General features: G+C 32.9%; 1 protein-coding gene across 4 annotated transcripts in view; it reads right to left on the bottom strand.

The window, feature by feature from the left end:
* LOC118182256 (uncharacterized) overlaps positions 1-23,472 on the bottom strand; it is a 253,961-nt gene that overhangs the window by 35,000 nt on the left and 195,489 nt on the right. For all 4 annotated transcript variants that reach the window (XM_035351575.2, XM_035351576.2, XM_035351577.2 and 1 more), the window contains one exon: positions 6,735-10,606. In XM_035351575.2, coding sequence (XP_035207466.2) covers positions 6,735-9,352 — 2,618 coding nt within the window. In that variant the 5' untranslated portion in view covers positions 9,353-10,606. The remainder of the gene's footprint in view (positions 1-6,734; positions 10,607-23,472) is intronic.

Raw genomic sequence — 23,472 nt, 5'->3', positions numbered from 1 at the left:
CTGCCTGGGTGCTTTTGGTTGTTTTTGCCATGAATAACATGAATATGAGACATTTTACCTTAGAAAGCTCACCACAAAGACATTCCTACCCTTAGGCAGTAGCCCTCAGATGCTTTTCAATATACAAGTAACCTTACCATCTCTCTTGCATCGAAATTACGCTGTTTTCTTCCGAGACGCTGTTTCCTCCTTACGCTGTTCCTTTGCGCTGAGAAAGACCATTTTTGACTTTCAATATCCACCTCTCAAATGCAAAATATTTATTTTTCTAGACCTAGAATCACATTAATCTCTGATATTACTTCTATAATTCGATTCAAAATACTAAGAAAATTATTTTATCGATTAAGAAAATCTCTTCAAGGAATACTCTAAAATAGCTTCTAATAGTTTTATTTCGGAAGGTATTTGTGTATGTGTATTTTAATTATGGCAAAGCACACTAGGGCTATCTGCCTAAGGGGAGGGATGCCTTTCGTGGAGGACTTTCTAAGGGAAACTGGCTCGTATACAAGTTACACATGGGGAAAACCACGAAAACGCCCATGCAGCCAGCCCGTTCGCGGGATTCGAACCTCGGACCGAACTAACTAGCAGTGTTCAGCGACTTTACCGCTCGGCCGCTGGTGGGCTTTATTTCGGAAGGAAAAATACTTTTGTGAATGACTATTTTATCTGTTTCTAAGCAAAAAAAGATTTCTTATGCTAAATTTCTCAAGTGTGCGTTTATATTTCTGACCATTTGCGTATGTTATGCGATTTTAAATCGCAATTTAAGTGACTATTAAAGGAATTTAAAGTAGCTAGTTCAAAACAGTCAGTGATATTGCGTAGAAACGGAAATCACATGTTTAGATAACTTGTTTCGGATTATTTCTTAACACATGAAAGGTTTATATACTGTTTTCAGGTTTTCATGCTTTAAAGTGATTATAGTTTCTACAGTATTAGCCAATTTAATTACGATTCAAATGAAATATGAACGAAATAAGCAAAGAAATATAAATGTCCTCTGTGCTCATGCATTACACATATGCGATGAAAATTCCTCCAAGTAAGAAGAATTTAATGTAATGTGGGAAAGAGCTTACAACTAAACTCTAGCAAAACGGAGATAGAAATCTATAAAAGCTGGCGTATAATCTGCTCAGTCAAACCAAAAATAATTTAAAGTGTTTAAATACAGAGATTCAATTTAATAATTAAAATACTTTTATAAAAGTAGAAATTAAATTGTAACTTAGCATTTTCATCAACTAACTTATTTCTAGAGGAACCACATTCGATTTTCCTCATTATCAGCAAATATATATGTGGTCATATACCGTATTTACTCGAATATAGGACCTTTTGTATAGTTTAGGATATAGTTTAAGAAAGGTGAATATTTATTTTGTCTTGCAGTATTTCTGAAAAAGAAATCTCAGTTTTATTTTCTTCCATTAGATTATCCTTAAAATAACATTAGCTGTAGCCCGATTAGCTATATAAGAAAGCCTGTACAGATAAAATTTAGCAAACCAACTGCGAAAACAGGGTAACAAATCTGACAAAGAAATAGTAAGAAAAAATTATTCACTGGAAAAAAAAGGAACTGCCCCTCATTTAAAATACCACATTAAACATTTGTAAATTAGAAAATAACATGATATAAATCTTACACGACTTATTATACAATAATAGTGTAAAATAAATCTTACAAATATACTACGTATCATCAGAACTCAGGAAACAATGAAATTTACAATAACATTGCATAACATAGACAAGCAACACTTTGTAAGACACATTTATTAAAACATTTTACACTAAAATAAAACTGGGAGTTAATAAACCTAATCATTACATATGTATAAAAATACTGTTTGTTTTAGTACTGAACTCTATATTTCGGAATTTTAAATAAGAGTTTTTGTTACTACAAGAGATTTTACTGCAAGACTCTCTTCTCAGTAGCTGTGGCCTCAGGACCAATTCTTTCTCTATAAGAAAAGCTAGTCATACATTTTTACCTATTCGTTTTCAGGCACACCATTTAGCAGTGCAAGAGATTGGACGTCTAAACCGAAATTACTCATCTATACGTGATTATTGCAATCAACGAAAGTTGTGCAGTTGATATATACAGAAATTCCCCATATGTGTTTAGTACTTATTTTAGCTTATGTGGTATAGCATTTTAGTATTAATGTTAGTTTATGTGGTATATTATTTTAGTATTTAGTGAAGTTAAAACAATTTTAGTATTTTTGTAGTTTTTTAACATTTAGTAGTATGTGGTTTTTTTTATTAGAGTGGAATTAATTATATTTCATAGTATGATAATTAAACTCATTTCCTCATCTTCTATAATTTCGTTTAGCAAAATACCCGTTTACAATACCTGCTAGTTTAAGAATAAAAATATAGTAAAATATAAAGGTTATTTTTTTCGAGTAAATCCCACAAATTTTGTTTAAAGTAAAGTTATTTTCCTATAGAATCAACTAGAAATAATTTAAAAATAGTTAACGAAAATATGTGCATTAAATAAAATCAGTAATTACTTAGGCATTAAACAGACTCGCAATCAACTGCTATCAGAAAATGAACACAATTAGAATATGGAGAATATGAACGGTGTGCTGTAGAGTCCACAATGTAGATTAATTCCACTTAATTTATTAAGGACTAATTCGCATAAAAAATTCGTCAATTATCTTCTTTTACGGAAACTTTAAAACGCAGTTAAAATTTGTTTAATGTATAGAAAATAATTTCTGCTCATTAAAAGAATCTGAATTTCAATAAATAAAAATACCATGTGGAAAAGATCTAAAAAATAATGCTTTTTCCCAAATTGGTTGCAATAAAGATAACCTACTCTTACTAAACATAACCACATGTTACCGAATATTAAAGTAATTTTATTATCATTCTTAGTTTAATTTGTTTAATGTAGGTATGTACACACAGACGCACGCACTAATACAAGCACGCACTAATACAAGCACGCACTAATGCAAGCACGCACACTTAAGTACGCACTCGCAAAAGAAGGAGTTAATTCAAATTCATTACCTAATATAGAGCAAGTAAAAGTAAAATTATATTTCGCTGTAGAATTGAAATAAAAGTTTTCTTAAAAATATAAATAATGGAGGAAGAAAGGCAATTGAAAGAACAAATTAAAAAAAAAAAAAAACTTCAAATGAAACCGTGTTTCTTCTTCCAAGCCAGAATAATTTTTTTTTAAGATTTAAATTTGAAATAAAATTAAACTGATACAGCCAATGTTTTTAAATTCAGATTCTTAAAATTTACTTTATTTTAAATTAATTTTTAATTTAAATTAGAAGAATTCATTACATTTAGAATTATCTTTTGTAATTAATTTATTTGCTTTGCATTTTAAACCAATGATTGAAACAATGAGTTATTTGATAAATTTGTTTTAAACAAAAGGCTAGTTGCTCTCAAATATATTATTTCTACATATTAATTAGTACATCTCATAGTGTAAATTTATATCTTCTTCTCAGCTAACCTGTGGTTGAAGAGACAAACATAAGATTGCTAATCACTGGTAGTTCGTATTGGATTTTATTATCAGCGAAAAAGCATGGAGTTGCCATGTACGACTTGAAAATGGTAGAGTTTCCCTTAAAATATTATTCACAATGGCATGCAACTTAAGGAAGACAGACCTCATGTACTTTTCTGTGAAGCGTTAACAACTAATTAAATCTTCTCTCTTGCAAGGATTGTTCAACTATACTTCATACGCTTTGCTTTTGTTAAATAAAAAGTAAAATATTTAAAATTGGAAATAGACTTTAAAGTGTAATAACATAATGTTTTTAAATTTTGTTTTGCTTTATTTATTTATATGGTGGGCATACATTATTTAAGTACATTACGTTACGGAGACACTAATGGAGAAATGACAAACATCTAGCTGTTTTGAAATATATCTTCTCCTAAAAATGAAACATTTAAAATGCACTCCTTGATCAAATAATACGAAATTGATACAGTCCTGTTATTATAACTGAAGCCTTAGAGCTTTGAACTTAATATTAGGATATAGTGCCTTTTGTAGGAACTACGCTTTAAGGGAAGTTTAGGAGCTTTTATGAACGCAAAGCTTCGAAAGGTTTTTATTTGTAAAATACGAACTTTCTTTTCTGTATGTGAAATAAATCTGATTTTGCAAATTCTTTCTAAATGCAATATTGCAAATTTTTGACACAAATTATTACCATCTAATGAAATATCATAAAGATAAATACTACAACATGTTTTTGATAATTAAGACACAATAACACGCCGAATAAATACTAATTCAGAAGTCAAACAACAAAAATCAGAGTTATATTTACAAAATTTTCACAGGACTAGTTTCGATGGTTTTACCGAACCACCATCCTCAGCTGCAAAACCGCAAATGTTGCGTCCATTTGCGGTTTTGCAGCTGAGGATGGTGGTTTGGTAAAACCATCGAAACTAGTCCTGTGAAAATTTTGTAAATATAACGCTGATTTTAGTTGTTTGACTTCTGAATTAGTATGTTTTTGATAGTTTATGCTGCTTAAGCATGAGATTTGTAACCGCAGTCACTTCTCAAATTGAATAAATTTTGCTATCAGGGTTGACTAGCAGCTAAACTTTTCAAAATGTTCTGTTTCATTTTACAATGATTGTATCCGTTTTTAAGTTAATAAATAAAAGAGAAGATTTAGAATAGAATTCTATATCATCTGATAAATTCATTCAGTCTGAAACTATTTTTTTCTTATTGCGATTTTCATTTTTTATTAACTGATTTACTTCCCTTATCTACAAAGTTTTGACAGCATCTGACACTTATAGTAGAACCTGTAACGCAAATTCTGAGTACAAGGTTCTTTTTAAAATGTAACATTTTATGTAACTTCACATTAAAATATAAAACTTGCTTCAGATAATCAAATTTTAAGAAGAAAAAGTAAATTGTTTTCAAAAATCAGTCCTCTTTGTTTTTAGTTTTGAGTGTCTTACTCCGAAATGCCAAAAATAATAGCTGCCTAAATGATGCAATATAAATACAGTAAATAATATTATTTACTTGATATTGATGGAAATAAAATATCGTACTTGATTTTATAATGATATTGCGCTTTTAATTTTAGTTACTTTTTTGTTAATTTTAGCCCAAATTATCATTATTCTTTTAATGATCATATAGAGAATATACTGAAATGCAAAATATTAAATATTTTTATATTGTACTGAATAGAAATATTTGTGTGAAATTAGTATAGAAACAAAATAATTTTATACAGCTTCTTGATTTCGGCATTTTGTGCAACTCATAAACAGTAACTTCATTATAGAACGTCATATAGCATTAAATTAGGAAATAAGCTTACATACGATAGTTATGGCAATAGATAGACGCAGAAAGTCCAGAGTGATGAAGACCATAAAATTTTATCACAGCAAAGCATTATTCATGCTAGGACTCAAAAGGTCCAAGATTACAAGATTAGAAGAACGCAAAAGGAGTAAGTATACGCTTTTGAAGATAAAATCTTAAGCTACATAGTTGAATATAAGGCGAGTTTAATGATATCACAGCTTTGTGAAGTAATAACATTAAATGAAAATATATCAAATTCAAAACGAATTTAAAAGGAAGAAATTAGCCTAAAAGCTTATAAGGTATTTTCTCCCAACTCTGCGCATGCTTTCATGGTGTAATTGGAAGCATGTTCATGGTGTCATTGGAAGCATATAATTGGAAGCATGTTCATGGTGTCATTGGAAGCATAGTGTAATACTGGACGCGTGTTCAAGAGGTCCAGGGTGTGAGTCCCGGCAAGGACACTGCACATTTTTCATGTCTCCAGCATCAACAATCCTAATGACTCTACAAAATAACTATCTATTCGCTGCTAGCATTATTCCGTACTTCCTGCTTAAAGTTCAGTTCCCGATTATCAACATTAATTAATGGTTTATGTAGGGACATGCGTGAATAACCGGAAATACTAAAAATCCAAAAGTGACTATCTAAAACTATATTTCACGCACAAATAAACAAACAAATAAACTCTACTGACATTTCAAATGAGCTATACTGCCACACATTTCAAATTATGTAAAGAAAATGTAATAATAAATTAAGGAAAGACATTTAATAAAATCATTTGTTAATTTTTTCTTTTGTTTTATTAATGGGAAGAAGCCTTTGACTGACTTAAAACACTGATGCTGTGATACATGTGACATATTAATAATAATTTCACATATCATTGTCAATATCTCAAACACCTGCATAAAGCTTCTGTAAAATAAAAAGATGACAGCGCAATTAACAACCATTAGAGCTTGTGAAAATCGAATATTACAAACGTTTTAAGAAAACAAGAAATAAACTGAAAATGTTCTCTCTTTAAATGTCTCTTATATACTTTTTACTTTTTCTCTGTTGTTTCTTCATCAGCTTCAGATGACAGCAACTATCAATTGGATATTTTTCATTTGTAATTAAAGATAATTAATTTCTTATTGAAGATGATAAATGTTTTTCATAAATTGGTTCAAAGCTGACTTGCTTTATTGCATTTTATTATAACACTATTATTATATGATAAATTAATTCTTGGCATGTATTTTAGTGATTATAAAGTTAAACTTCATATATTTCAGATATGAATAATACATAAATGGCATTATAGGTATTTGAAGTTACAAAATATATTGGCACTTACCTATAGTATGATAGAAGAGATAGTGCACTTGCGTGGTTTGTATGCCTCCCAGTGCAGGGTAAAGTTCGCATTGGTAAATTATTATCAACATCATTCAAAGGTGTCCGAAACGTAGGTAAGGAATTCGTCTGAAGACGTCTGGAATTTGCTGTTAAGTTAAATCCTGTATTTCGAAGACCTTGAGGATTGGCATAATTGTCTGAGTGAGCTTCAAAATCAACTACTTCTTCTTTGGTAAAACAATCAGCAAATGTGCTACAAGGAAACCACATGAGTATACTACAAAATCGGTTATCACCAATTTCAAAATGTTTTTGGGGCTGAGTTGCAATGAAAGACATTGTGCCACACATCATTAGTTCAAGTATCCTGCACGATAAGTGATAACCCCACCACAACCAAGGGTCTGGACGTTTCAGTTCAATGAAGAGCCCTTGCAAGAAAATCATTCCAAAAGGTATTATCGAGCATAACATAAGTTGAAGTACAGCGGTTGCTAATACTAGCTTAACAGCAAGACCAAGAGTTGGTTTTGGAAGTTTTTTTGGCAACTGAGCTCCATCGATGTGAAGTTTTGTAAAGGTGAGTCGAATCATTTCACCTTGTTTTCTTAAAGCCCTGTGAAGCAGTTTTTTAAATGTAAAAAAGTAACAAACTGAAGAGAGAGTTGCTCCCAACAGAAGGAGGATCTGACACGCTATCAGGAGCACATTTGATACATCTAAAACGTGAACTATTACTTCCACTGTTAAAAACATTGAAAATATAAACATAATGATGAGAGATAAAACGGATGGTCTTTGAAATTTGGACCAGAGAAACTGCGTTTTTGTAGAATTAAGAAAAGATAGCACTAAAATAGAGAAGCCCGAGGTTAGGCATGGAAAAGTTACATTGAGAAGTATCCGTGACACTACAGTCGGATATTTTCCTGTCAAATTATAAGGATCGTATAACAAATAAAGTGCTCTTAATAAGCACATTACAAAAATTATTGAATTTACTGTTATGTAGTAACCAGTACTCAAGAGTGTAACAAATGTTTTTACTCTTAATAAACTGATTAAAGAATAAATAGCAATAATTAAAAACAAGGATCCCACTATGTAGCAGTGACAATCCCAAGCTACTCCCCAACGCTGTTTTGCTTGTTTCCAGTCTGCATCCAGGTTCAAAGGTTGAAAGGATGGTGTTTCAACAATAGGGTCCATGTTGTGATAATCAAGTTTGGTTTTGTCTTTATTTTTAAGAAAATGATTAATTTCTGGTGGAATATTCGGCCCTCGAAATGGTGGATCATTCATATGGGAGTCATGTGTCGTTACTGCTGAAGCCTGCATTGTAATTGTTGGATTTACTTTAAAGAAAACCTCCCCGCGCTGTTCTCTACTACCTTCGTTGCGGAGCATATCAACATCATTACTATTTTCACTATTGTCTGAAAACATTGCAGTAGCAGATGTAACAATCTCGTAAATGCCATCTTGCTGCATGTGCAATTGGCTTAAATCTTTCACGTTTTTATCCCGCGGCTGATCATGCATTAAAACTGCAGTGTTGGATGAATTTATTGGATGTTTATGTTTGTGAAGTAAAAATGCATTAGTAGACTTTACGGCTATTGATGAATTCCCATTATTGTTAAATGCATTTACTTTTATCGGTTGCATCTGAGGATCTATAAACTCAGCTTGAGTTGTATTTATGGTTTCTTTCCTATAACGTTTCTCATCCTCTTTCTCGATATTTATGAGTGTGTCTGCCTGTCCATAGATTTTACTCGGAGTATCAAAATTGTCACCTGACTTTAATTTATTCACAGGTTTATGATCTAACATTTTTTGAGAATATTTCGTTTCACTAATATCCGTAACGGAATCAGTCTGAAAAGAATTTCTTTTTCCTTCCAAGCTCTCAGCTTTATAAGATGTTGGTGTTTTATCAGTGTGATTTAGTATATCAGGTACGGTTGTCATATTAAACCCACTTCCTGTTTTACTCTTCATGCTGCTTTCCTGTGTTTTTTCATGATTTAAAGATGAATCTCTAGAGTCGGGAGTAAATGAATGCGCCGTGGAATCATTTCTGAGAGAATCAGTTTTCTCGGCGAAAGATGTCTCGTAATGGAAATGATCATCATCATATACAAGTGTGCTCATCTCGTACCCTCTTCTCGGCAGTTTCGTGCGCAGATCCCTGTGGCTTCCGGAGCGCGACAGATGCGTCACCTTATCCCCATTCACCCCATTATGCTGGAAAGAGCGATTCATATTCGTTGGGGTGGGAATGTCTTCTACGTCGTGAAAAGACTGGAATTCAGACGGTGAATTCATACCTCCTCGATCAGTGAAAGCTCTTCTTGGCGCATTACCAGCATCTGGATTTACTAGTGGTAGACTACCTCTAAACGGCTTCCGGTCTGCAGTCCCCTTCTCATGATGAGATGACAGCATCATAGAATCAGAGTTGCGAAAAATTAGCGGACTTATTCCAGAATTCTGCACCGGCAGATCACGGATTGGAATTTTCAGGTGGGCCTCCTTATCTGAGAAAAGAGGAGCTGTACCTCCGATCGTAACAAACACCCACGCAATCAATAACAAAACGGCGAACAGCATTCTTCAGAAATTACGCTTTCATTCTCAAAGGCTGTTGGCCAAGGTACTTAGCGAATCAATTAAATCCCCCGGACAGCATTCTTTTCTAACTTCACGCCCTCACTTCCTCAGACGGCAATTTATTCAAATTATTTCCCTACCATTTCAACAGTTGATTCGATGCGGGGATTTAGAAAAACGCATTACGGGGAGTTTTAAATCGTATTTTACGTCCTTTTCTCGATTCATCTTTGTGTTCCCCACCTCCATTTGCATGATTTATAATATCTTTAGGAAAACACATTTACTCATTGAAAACTTTTCCCGTTATCCTACTATTCTAATTCATTTATGAAAATGACGAAGTCGGAAAAATGCGCTGACCTCAAAAATGGCTTTTTTTCTCAAATTGTTTCAGAAGTGTATTATCAAATACGTCTGTGAGATTCTCATTATAAGAAATATCGGAAAAGTACTTTAAGTAACTGTCATTTTCATATTTTTGATATGCTTAATTTTGTTGAGAAGAAGTTTAGAAAAACTTCATTACACGGTGATTGAAAATATAAATACTTGTTCTTCTTCGATTAAAAAGACACTAATCTATTTTTTCTTAGGCAACTGAATAAGACGAAACCACGTTTGGATGAGAGTACAAGAAATGAAAGCATAATTGCATGTAATTGGAATTAGTAACACATTTCCTGACATTGTTTTCACGCAATTTTGCACTATTTATGCATTTGCAAGAAGCACAAGGTATTCCGAAATTCTTTTCTTCGTAAGCATAATAAGGCATCCTCTTCAAAACTTCTTTTAGCATATTTATATGTTCTTTGTTTCTGCGTCTGTCTTGGATTCCACCGCTGTTACACGGTGCTTAAACGCGTAACAAATATTCATGATAAAACATAAATAACGTTCGTTTCCGCTCCGTTCTTTTGCTTGTTACTTTGAGTAATTGTGTTTTTATGGATCATTACCTGAGGTAGCATTTTTTATATGACAGTTCTTCTTGTTACGATATCGCGCTATAAACTTCTTGATACATACTAAAATAATTCAAGCATCTATCTTTTAAACGTTAATGAGAAATAAAGTACACAGGAAAAAGAACTTCTTATTTCGTTTTATCTCGAACGTAGCACAAATCTTATAAACTGAAAGTTCTCAGAACTGTATTTGTTTCCAAGCAACTTCTAAATCCTAGTATCGTGGCGATCCATTTCAATTCATCAAGGAAGTTCATTTTGATTTTGGCGTCTATACATATTCCTGTAAAGTAGTAAAAAATTATTACAGTAACAAGTATATTTTTTAAATGCAAAAGAATAATAAAAACAGTTCTATACAGTATTATACGTGTTAGATAGTTGGAGATAACATATATTTAGACAATTTTACAACAAAAGAAGACTTCTGAAATATAACACTTCTGAAATTTTTTTACAGTTATCGCTCGCTAAAAAACTATAATAGAGCTGTTTTCATTGTACAAATACAATATAATACAATTTTAAATACATAATACATACATATTTTTAAAGTAACTAACATGTTTACTATGTTTTCAAACGTAGTAAACATGTTAGTTACTTTAAAAATATCAAGTTGTATGGTTAGCTAAGTACCTAATGAAAACACTTTTCAATTTTACAAGTTAGGCTTAGGCTTAACACATGTACAACTACGTAGTATATAAATATAAAATGAACTAAAACTTTAAATTTCCATTAAGATATGAAATGCTATGCAAATTATTCATTAACTCTAGAAGGATGAACACTTTGATTTTGACAATTTCGGACTCATTTTTGAGGGCTACCTCGTAATTTTTCCGCTCAGGTTGCTGAAGTTATGTATTTTTCCTAACTTTTTGTAATATATGTACACATTTCTATGTTAGAGTTAAAAAAGGGGAGGAAATGTGTGTTATACCATTAAAAATACCCGCTTGTTACTCATATGATCAGTGACAAGAGACGGGATGTATGAAACAGAAGGAAATATTATTTCATACTTCTTCAATATGCAAACGAATATGATTCCTCCTAAAATTCTTGAAATGAAAACAACTGAGTAATTTTTGCACTAATTGGACAAAATTAAATCTAAAGTTCAGAAGTATTCGAAGAAGATGAAGATTTTGTTCGACAGAAATTTATTTGGTATTAATTTTGAAGGTTATTAAGAAACGAAACAAAAGCAATTTTCGTATTTGCTATGAAAAGTTCCAAAAATTAAGCACACAAATGTGACCGAAAGAATAAACAAAAAGAAAGAAACCTGGATGCAGTTTGACGTCACAGAATACTTCTGAAGCATCACTTTCAAAGAATAATGAAGTTCTAAGAAATGGTTTGATACGGACTTATATTACCAATATCCACTTTAGACGTTTTAAATATCAGAATTTATTATAAGAATATAATGGAGCAACGTCGTATGCTAAGGAAAACACAGGACGCTCAATTCCTAGGACAGAATTTTACTGCAACTTTCTGAACTTCGATGAAATTATGTAACTACGAAATGCGTTTCATGCTTCGTTCTGCAAATTCCTGGTCAGGAATCAAACTTAAATTTTCGCTTACACTGCAAAACTGGAAAATTCAATAAAACCAGAACTGCCTATAAATCGTATAAATACAAGTGATCAGTTGGAGGAAAAGCAAATGAAGCAGTTTGTGAAAGTGAAATATCACTTAATTAGAACTTAATGAAACACGGAAGTTGAATATATCTTTTCTCTTAGTGGTAGTACTGTAAAATTTGTTTGAAAGTTTTAAAATTAATATAATTTATAAAGTTAATTTTACTCATATTAACTATGAGAAATTTCAAAAATATATTTTAAGTACTTGGCATTAGATTTATAAGTAACAGAGCTAACATTAATTTACCTTTACTTAAAATATATTTTTGAATCTTATTACATGAATATTATATCAAAGTATATTATATTTACTGTTTTTGTTACGGTAACATTATATTTCATCATGTTTTTTTGAATTCACCTACATGGCGAGTTAGAAATATAACTGCATGTTTGAAGTAAATGTACTGTGTTACTTAAACAAAAATGTTGAACTGGACATTAAGTTTGATATTTCATATTTTCTTTCAGAATAATAATCAAGTGTCTGAGTTTATATTATTAACCAAATGGCGATAGTGATCAGCAACAAATTTCAGTTGCAACATTGGTATTTGGATTGCAAATGGTCTTGTTTCAATTTAATATAGGTAATGACTGATTACTGACTGGAATGATACTGAGGCAAGTGTTAGAAATAGCAAATAGTTTGAGCCAATAAACTAGTCTGATCAAAATTTTCTAACTCGTTCATCAGTTTTAAGAATTTTAATTTCCATTATCACTATCGTATTCCAACCCTAACCATAATATTGGCTTCGTATGATGCTATCAAACATGCACAAACATTCCTGATTAACCCTACATTATGCATTCGTTTAACAGCTTACAAATCACTACCAAATTAAAAAAAAAATGCACTTAAATGCTTACCATCTTTTATTCAAAAAATGAGCTAACCATGGATTACCTGAAAAGTTAATGTCTCAAATGATTCCTTCGAGATCATTTCAAATAAGTAAGACTTAAAACTTCACTGTGATATTTCCGTTATCTGAAGCTCTATTTAAGGGAAGATTAGATATTTTTCTGCTCAACTAAAAGATTAGGCAATTCTGCAGTTGAAGCTATACATTTCAGTGACAAATCGCCTTTAAATTATGCTGCCGATAAAGGTATCTCTTCCTTTATCGGGAGCAGATTCTCTTCAAGGTTTTCCATAGTACAGCTGGATAGTTTTCTTTACCTGTTCTGCATAGTCCAAGATTCAAATAAAACGTTTCAGTTTAAAGGCAATTTTTATTGCAACTCAAGATTAAATCATACTGCAAAACTGTTACATAATTATGCATTTATTACATTCATTTTCACTATTGCACTAAAATAATATCGCTACGAAATGTACAGGCGCGGTAAGATGGCTTCCCCGCAAAGCAGTTTTAGGGTTGCCATAAAATGGCAAGGGAAGGCAGTGTTGCCCCATTTGGCGAGAAATCGCCCATTTGGCGACAAAATTGGCGATATGCCAAAGACGGATGGAGAATCTTCTGTAACGAATTCTTACCGGTTTAGCCCAGAATGTTCTCGAACACAAGCCAGAAGCTTTATAAATCCTGCTGGTCCGCAGTCAGTGAGTATCGAGAGTGTGCCTTGTCTAGAGGGCGAGATAGTTAGTATCGAGTTGGTGTCTCGTCTAGCGAGTCAATCCCTGCGGAGTGGACCGAGTTGACAGCCGGGCAACGAGTGCCGAGTGGGTCGTCGAGTGCACCGAAAGAGTCTCGTAATGTATCGTGGTTAGTGCATCGTCGAGAGAGCGTGTTGAGCTCCGGGAACGACTTAACCGAAAAGTCGAGAGCTGTGCTCTGTGTGTCGTCGAGTGCATCGCGAGTTGTAGCGTGGAGAGTCTCGAGAGTACGTGGAGTTCCGAGAACGACCAAGCAGAGTCGAGAGCTGTACTCTGATGCTTTGCAGTGAAGCTGTCTCCACCGTGATAACCTGTGTCGCTGATTGTTCCAGCGTGTTTATAGTAGATCTTCGACGACTCTAAAAAGTGACTTTGAAGCTGTCCTGATTAATATTGGTAAATAAAGTGTGTTTCGATGCTTCATCAAGTGTCGTCGTTATTCACTCCAAATCCACGAACCCCGTACAACCGTGAAGGAAGAAAATAACATAACAACTGGTGTCAGAAGAAAAGAAAAACGCAACAATATTCTTGCGTTCGACATCGATAGCTGGAGATTGTTGGCTTGGCTATCAGTGTTGTAAAAGAGTGTTTTCTAAAATCGTTGGCTTGCGAATCGTGTGCATATAATTGTCCCGAACGACGAAAGGTATAAAGAAGACTTAGAGAAAAATAATGCAATAAAGAAATAATAATAAGCACACTTATACAATTATTAAAAATTAATTGATAATTACATGTTTTCTTCAGAATTGTAGATAAACATATATAAATAATATACAAATATATGTAATCGAATGTAAATATATATAAGTATATATATAATCGAATGTAAATATATCCCTACGTAGTATAAAACAAAGTCGCTTTCTCTGTCCCTATATCCCTATGTATGCTTAAATCTTTAAAACTACGCAACGGATTTCGATGCGGTTTTTTTAATAGATAGAGTGATTGAAATGGAAGGTTTATATGTATAATAACATCCATTAAATAGTGGAGAAATACTGTTATTTTTTAGGTTTATAATGTGATGTCGTAAATAATTACATTTCTTCCGCTTACATTGCAAACGCAGGCTGAACCCTACGAGATTTATCAAAATAATGTACTAAGTATTGTACACATTAAAAAGGTCTACAGATTTAAAAATTGCGAGACGTAGCGTTTGCGGCGGTACCGGCCGGCCGGGGCGGCGGGAGCGTGCCTATAAATAGTGCGTCGGAGGCCGCGGTTCTCCCTATAGCACTTTGAATTTAGCAGCGATCGGACGCGTTTATTATCGGAGCTCTCTAGCTTTCAGCGCGACAACGTATCAGTAATTATAAGTTACGATAAATAATTGTATGACAGTAGTTTTAAAATATAAATAATATTCTACTCTAAGGTTAATTTTTAAATCGCACTTATAGTAATTATAAGTACATAAGGTTAGATAAGATTAGATTAAATAAAACCATAATTTATGGATTGGAATTTTCTATTAAGATCTTGGTTAAAATTTAGAGTTAAATCAATTTAATATTAGGGAAATTATTTTCAAAAATCGTAATTTAAGGTGAGGTATGTAAGTTCAGAAAAAGATTATGAACTGCGATTCATTGTTAAAATATCCATTAATATTTTATACTCGTGCGAAGCCGGAGAGTGTCGCTAGTATAAGTATAATAATAAAAAATGTATTCAATAAGATTTCACACTCCATCAAAAATTGCGTACTTCTTTATTATAGCGGCCCCCGAGACAGAACCTCCAATCAACCTAGATATCTCACCATAATTTGGCTACGTGTTCTTATACCTCGCCATGTGATCTTAAATTAGCACCGACTGCGTGTTCTTATACCTCTCCATGCGCCACTCAGATGGTATAGTGTTTAGGGGAGGTAAACCGCTGAGCTACGGTCTTGGCGCAAATCTAAAATCGCCAAATATGGTTGGCGCTACTATAAAAAAAGTATTTTCTTGTTTTTGAACCAAAAATTGTTTCCCGACCCATACTCTTTGAGAGCCATAGCTGTAGAGTAACCAAGAACAAACATGATGTTGGGAATTATATTTTGCAGGGAATCCCTACTTAGATTTAAAATTTCAAGCCATGCATATATTATGTGTTACTATATATATACAGGGTGATCAGCGAATAAGCCCTGATTTCAAAATTAAATATCTCTACAACAAAGATCGATGGAATTATGCGGTAAACTGTACGTTCATTAGCAAAACTGTAAAAATGGTGTACAAAAGTTTAGAAAATTTAGTTACGAAAATCGTTAACAGATGGTGCTCTGCGCTAAAACTCTTTTCCTGAAAAGAGTAAAAAAAAATAAAGTGAAGCAGCCTTTGCAATCAAAATACAATTTTTTTCAAAATGGTCACCGTTCGAAACAATGAGGTGGCGAACAATGAAATTTGACATCACGTCTTGCAATGTCTCAACGGAAATGGAATCACATGCAACACCAATCAACGATTCAAGCTCATCTAGAGTAGCGGGATTGTTTCGATAAGGTTTCAGTGTCTTTCAATGCGTCCCACAGAAGGAAGTCACAAGGACTCAGATCGGGAGAATATGGAGGCCAAGCTATTCCTGTGTCAGTAAATTGCGGGTAATCTAACGCAGTTACTCTATTCCCAAAGTATTCAAGAAGAAAGCGAAAAACTTTATCTGTTCGATGTTGCATGAACCAGTCGATGCTTGGTCGATCTTCCAACGCTATTGAGTGCTGACAAATTGTTCCAAAATTGTAGCGTAACGTTCAGTAGCTATCGTTTCTCGTACGAAAAAGGGTCCGATAATGCCTCTGGCGCATACCGCAGCCCATGCAGTAACTTTAGGCGAATGCAGTGCTTTTTCTTCACACGAATAAAGATTTTCGGATTCCCAAAATCTCCAGTTTTTTTTTTTATTAACGATTCCATTCAAATGAAAATGTGCCTCATCTGTGAACCAGATGCAGCTCACATGAAATCTGTCGTTGTCGATCATTGTTGGACTCTGATTCGCAAAGTCGACACTTTGTTGCACAGCTTTCATGGGTATGGCCTGATGACTTTGGATTTTGTATGGAAACAGCCGTAAGCTATTTTTTAATATTTTTTGCGTGCTCGTGTACTTCAAACCTGTCTCTGATGCAATCCATCGGATGTTTTTCCTAGGATTTTACTTTACGATTCCAGAAACTTTGGCTGCATTTTCAGGAGTGACTACAGTTTGCCTAGGCCCAACATTTCCCTTTCAATCATCAGCCACGCTGCCAGTCCGTTCGAATTTCGCGAAGAGCATGCGAATGGGTTTCGCTTCGGGTTCAACTGGAACACTGAATCGGTTTTGAAAACTGCGACGTGTTGCAGTAGGACTGTGTTCTACTCGGTGAAATTGCACAACCAAACAAACATGTTATTCAATGGAATCCATTATTTCACTTTCTACGCTAGTCTTTTTTTTCACTAGCCAACACTCGTACTGATCACTTTAGAGTTCGAAACCCATTTTTAAAGGTTATTGATAGGTCATTGCGATTAGAGCGCCATCTGTTAACGACTTTCGTAACTAAATTTTCTAAACTTTTGTACATCATTTTTACAGTTTTGCTAATAAACGTACAGTTTACCGCATAATTATATCGATCTTTGTTGTAGAGCTATTTAATTTTGAAATCAGGGCTTATTCGCTCATCACCTTGTATATATATATATATATATATATATATATATATATATATGTAATAATAAAATTCCATAGTCAAGAATACACTTAAAATTCGAACTGTATGTTCTTTTCATTTTTAATGGCGACGGTCTCTTATTTGAAAGTACGTGGAATTAAATTCACAGCCTCGTAGTCAAGTTGTTTTTCCCGCCTTTTCTACACGTACAGTTATAGAATGTTCTGGAAATATTTAGCGAACTGGAATGGCTGACGTCATTTCTTGGAAGCTCCGCCTTTCTAGAGACTATAAAAGGACTCGCAAAAGAATATCGGGGCTTTTTCTCAAATGTCACGATGCAGTAAACTTCATACAAAAATTTATTAGTAATTCTTTTTATTTACTCCGGATATCTGATTTTGTAACTGCTATTTCTCCTGAATAATAATAAATGGATCCTGTCTTTTTTAAACTTATCCGTCTGATAATTTAAGCTACGACTACATTTATGATTCTTCACCAATCTATTTATTCCGGACAAAAGCTGGTACATCACACATATATATGTAAGTATCTATTTGTGTGAAAGTCTAAATTTCATATCATACTGGGTGCTTGAAAATGGTGGCTACAGTCTATGTTTCCTTAAATGTTGATCCTGTATATGTGCTTTCATTTATAAAATTTCAGAAAATAATGTAGTAGGTTTTATGAAATGGGCTTAAATACTTCAGATAAAAGGTGCCTATAAGTATAACTCTATTATTTTATATAGCACAATAGAGTACAAATTACAACTATTAAGTTATACATTATGTTTAATAAGTTAAATGGAAAAACTGCCATAACCTCTCAGGTACGAAGTTCCCAGAGATATGCGTAATTTTATGTTTTAAGGGTGTCAGATACACATTCAATAATATGTTTTGTTTTATCCGATATGGAACCACTAACAATCTTTTTCAGGTTTGCTTAGCCATAGGTAGTCAAAAGTAAAACATAACAAACATAACACAGCTTAAATATACCTAATAACAACAGAGAAAACATCAATAACGTTAGCCTGCTTTATGAAAACTAACATTTTTTCGGTTATTCATGCCAAAAACTTAATTATAACATAAAAGTCCTGAACGCTTTTTCAACTTGACAAATGAAAAATAATAATCACTTACAATTGCAAATGTTCCACTGTTTCTTGGATTGACAGCACTTAAAATTATTATACGAGTAGCTCAATTTCAAGAATATTACTGAATATTTCTTATCAAAATAATCTGCTTACACGTAATTTTTCATTCATAAAAGCCACAGTTTGCAAGCCATTTAAATTTTATGTTAGATAGTGTGCTAATTTCAGAAAGAGCAAACATTCTGCTACTACTTAATATATACATCTTACTCAGCTTCTCCATCCCATGCTAATTTAATTTGCATTTTCTAGAGAAAATGATTTGTTCCAAAACTGAGAAAACCAAGAGCTTGTTAACTTAAACAATAATCATTCAGAAGAAATTAAAGTAAAAGCGCATAAAGCTACTTAGTTGTTTAAGTCAACTCCAATCTGCTGTAGCTATTTATTTGGGATTCAAGCCCAAGATGAGGCTGCAATAATATCGTTCTTTTAAGGTATTGTGTTTATCTGACAGATTGTTTAAATTTAGTAAGATTTTCAATTGTTGCAATGAAACTTTAAGAAACAAGCCAAAGACTGATGTGGAAGACCTGACAGATAATTTGAAAAGCAGCCAAGTCATAACAGACTGACTATGACATTGGTCCTCTTGGTTTTATTTTTCTTTATTTAAGTAAGAGCTGATTTCTGTTCTGCTTCTTGAATTAAGATTATTTTAAGGCTAATTTCACGTTTTAAAATCACTGTAAATTTATCAGTTATTTAAGCATATCTAAAGAGGAGCTATCTTATTAGCTTACGTTTTGCTTACTTTTTTGGCTTTGGGTATGAGTTCAAAGAATTATCGAATTTTCCACATCTGTGTTCTAGCTGTTTAAGGGATTAGCTACCGAACTACAGCTCAAAACTTTGCAGCTCGAATCTCGGCGAGGGCAGAGTTTGATTTGATGCTTTCGGTCCGAAAATTCTAACTGCTCCTGTAACAAATTACAAACTATCGCAGGCTTTCGAACACATATAGATTTTTAATATGGCAGACGTTAAAACATTCATTTCGCATAATTTGGTTACCTTAACATAAAACATGTAATTTTAATTAATATTATTTTTAGGATATTAAATAAGAAGAAATGGAATGGTAAATGACTTTCGAAATGAAATTTGACTTACACCACTCTCGCTTTTAGAGGATCGTCTTATTAGGATGTGTGACGAAAATAGAGTTCATATTCATTTTCAGTGCATTTATGTAGCTCTGTCTTCACTAATTATTCACTTAATTCCAGACAAAATGAAAACATCGCATCGAATGAGGCAGAGCATGAGACTAAAATTAAGAATTCTTGCACTCTCACATACCACTAATGGAAGGAAAGTATAGACAAGGCAATATAATAAAGTGGTTCGGAGAATGGTGAAGCTTTCATTGCAGTGAAGCTGTAACTTTCAAATATCCGAGCATTCCGTACATTAGTGGTGCACTATAAATAAAAGGAAGTATGTCTAATAAAGGGGTTGGTGCATGCTCGCGGATTCGATAATATTCTTTGTATATGAGTGCTATAAGCTCTAAGAAAGATTTGTAAGCGTACGTTGTTTCATAAGGGATATTTATTTCCTGTAAGTATCAATTAGAATCACTTAGAGACTATAGTTTTCTTATAAAAGCATTCTTTGATTTTAGAACAGTTTGATTTATAGTTTAACCAAAATTAATTGTCAGTACCAAATCAGAAATTTTAAATAAAAAGAAAAACCCAATTGAAAGGTAACAAAATTAATGTTGTTATTATTTCTACTTATTTACCGATTAGTGTTTCCTTAACTATTTTCGGTAAGGAAAATGAGAGACTGACCAATAAAACGTTCTTCAAGAAAAATGGCATCTCACAAACAAATTGATCTGATTGTATGCTATCTTTCGCCAAATATTTTTATTTATAGAGTGATCAAACAAACAATTAGTTATTAACATAGTAACCAATAGAATCGTCAGGAAATCAGAAGTCTAAAATTTTGAAATTATGCATTTCGAATCCCTAATTACATTACTATAAGTTTAATAAGATTATAAATATTTTTATAAAATTTTTGTTGCACTGTTTCATAGTAATTTACTACAGAACATTACCTGTATTTAATTGCTTTTCATTACCTTAAATATAAGTGTTTAAATTAGATTACCGTATCAAAAATTCATATATATTTGATCAAAATTTGAAACTTGAGAGATTTTATCTTAATTTATTATGTTAAAAAATATACTGCTTTATAATTCTGCTGTCTTTAAATTAATTTTACTGATTTTGAAAGAGTTACGTAAGACGTGAACAATGTTTTCCGAAAATTTAAGCTTTAGACTATGAAAACCCTTAGACCTTTAATCCAACAAGTTAAATTTAGTTCAATTTTTGGCCGACCAGGGGACGAGTGAGGAAATCTCTAAACACTGGTAGTTCAACCTTGGCTAGACTGGCTGCATGCATGTTTTCGTGACTTTTCTTGTGCAATGTGGATAGGAGTCAGTTTCCTTTAGAAAATCTTCCGCGAAGGCATTCTCTCCCTTAGGTAGGAATGCGTGCTTTATCATAATCAAATAAACCAAACTAAACTAATCGTCCAGACCAATCAGCGGCCCAGCGATAAAACGTTGGTTGTTAGTCCTGAGACTCGAGTCAGGTGAATGGTATTGAACACTTTTCGCCCTGGAGATACTGTAAAGTGAATAATGTTGAAATCCCTAAATTTACCCTGCATTTACTACTTCAGTTTATTTTCCTTTATCCAAAATTCTAGCTGAAACTATGACTTTATTAGCCCAAAGGGCTATTAATTTCGTTTTGGCATTTTGCGTCGAAAACTTTAAAAGTCTGAATCACTTTTCAGATTGTTGCCACAAAATATTATCGCCCTGTATTATATTTAAAGAAATCAAATAATGAAGAATCTGCATGAATGTATGTATGTTTCTCGCACTGTGATAAAACAACGGTACCTAAAGCCATCAAATTTTGAATAACGTACGTCTCCGCCCAAATATGGGCATCTGGAAGCACAAATTTGGAATTGGTTTTACTACCTATTTCATATTTTGTAAAGTATTTATGAGTTTTTGATTAAGAAACTCAACGATTTCAAAACGAGCAATGGCAACACGAAAAAAATGTTATCTCCAGCGCGCGAGAGTGTGTATCGGAAATTCTAAAGACATGCTCTTTTTAAATTATTTTGCGATATTGCTGTTGAATTAAATTTTATGATTTATGTGCAAAGAACACGATATTTAATAAATAAAGGTAATACACAAAATGTTAAATAAACGCCCCTTTCGATGTAATATAAAATTTGAAAGCTTTCAGATTTATTTATTACTATTATAATTATTTAGCTATTTTCGTAAAATATTTTTGCGATAAACAGACTTTCCATGGTTAAATTACCAGTATTAGAAATTTATCAAATTTAGAAAGAAAGCTTTATTTTAAATTTTTAAGGAACATACCCTTAGATTAAGCATATAAATAAAGCGGTAGAAATGCAATGGCGAAATTAAAATACTTTTTTAGCCTAAAAGGAGTTAGCTCAGAAGGGCTATTAATTCCGTTTTTGCATTCTGCGTAGAAAACTTTAAATGTTGGTTCACTTTTCAAACTGTTGCCACCAAATATTACAGCACTGTATTATAATTAAAGAAATTAGATAATGAAGAATCTGCATAAATGTATGTATGGTTCTCCCATTGTGATAAAACGACGGTACCTAGAGCCATCAGATTTTGAATAACGTACGTTTCCACCGAATATGGGCATCTGTAAGTCCAAATTTGAAATATGGAATTTGTTTTATTATTTACTTCACATGTTGTAAAACTTAAACGAATTTTTGATTCACAGACTCCACGATTTCAAAGCGAGCAATCGCAACACTGAACTAAAAAAAAAACATTTTTATCTCCAGCGCGCGAGACTGTGAAACGGAAATTCTAAATATATGCTCATTGTAAAGTTATTTTGCAATATTGCTGTTGAACTGAATTTCATGGTTTAAGTGCGAAGAACATGATATTCAATAAATAAGGGTAACCCACAAAACGTTAAAAAAACACCCCTCTGGGCGTAAAGCAAAATCTGAAAGCTCTCACATTTTTTTTATATTAATTTTTTTCACTTCTTTTCAAAGAGGCTGCTCCGCGTCTCACCAGTATATTAGAAGTTTTGTTGTATAGGTATGTAAATTCTAACTATATATTTGAGAAACAACTCATATTGCCTAAAGAACTTAACAAAGTTCTTCAGAAATCCTAGCATAATGCGCCCACCAGCGGCCGAGCGGTAAAGTTGCTGAACACTGGTAGTTCGGTCGAGGTTCGAATCCCGCAAACGGGCTGGCTCAATGGGCGTTTTCGTGGTTTTCCACATGTGTAAAGTGTAAACGAGTCGGTATCCTTTAGAAAGTCCTCCACGAAGGCATCCCTCCCTTAAGGCAGAGAGCCCTCGAGTGCTTTGCCGTAATGTAATAAAATCAAACTAAAAAAAAATTAGCATAATGCATAACGTGGACGACGGTGTAGTTTTCTGGACAGATAAGTACGTGGCTAGGTCTTGCGATGCACTTTCCTGCCAATGCCTTTTTTGATGCAACGAATTTTTCTAGCTGTTCTTGCCTTTCTCAAAAGAACAACAGTGCTATACGTAGCTTAACTGAAATCTAAGGAAATTACGAGTAGTTTTAATTATCACAAACCAGAACTTTTATAGGAAAAGTTTAAAAGCATTTTTTCGCATCAATTAATTCAGCAAATAGTACTCATGGCAGTAGTTGCTGAATTAGTTATAAACTGAAATATCAGAACATATAACATAAGCCTTACCATTGCAATATAATTTCTACAAGTAATGTTGTATTTATGAGCAACAAATTAAACACATGAATGTATGGAAGCATCAATATCAGCAAAAACGTATATATGCAATAACTAATATGCTGTAAAGAACTAACTTATAAAGCGCAAAATGTGAGGTAGTATTCATGAAATCATGACATAAATCAGGTGATTGTGTGCAGATATATCTGTATA

Source organism: Stegodyphus dumicola, chromosome X2, assembly GCF_044657685.1.
Source record: "Stegodyphus dumicola isolate Sdum_Otavi_A_Nest chromosome X2, ASM4465768v1".
Classification (NCBI taxonomy): domain Eukaryota; kingdom Metazoa; phylum Arthropoda; class Arachnida; order Araneae; family Eresidae; genus Stegodyphus; species Stegodyphus dumicola.
The sequence above is the reverse complement of the archived record's forward strand: the minus strand, read 5'-3'. Positions and strand labels throughout refer to the sequence as shown.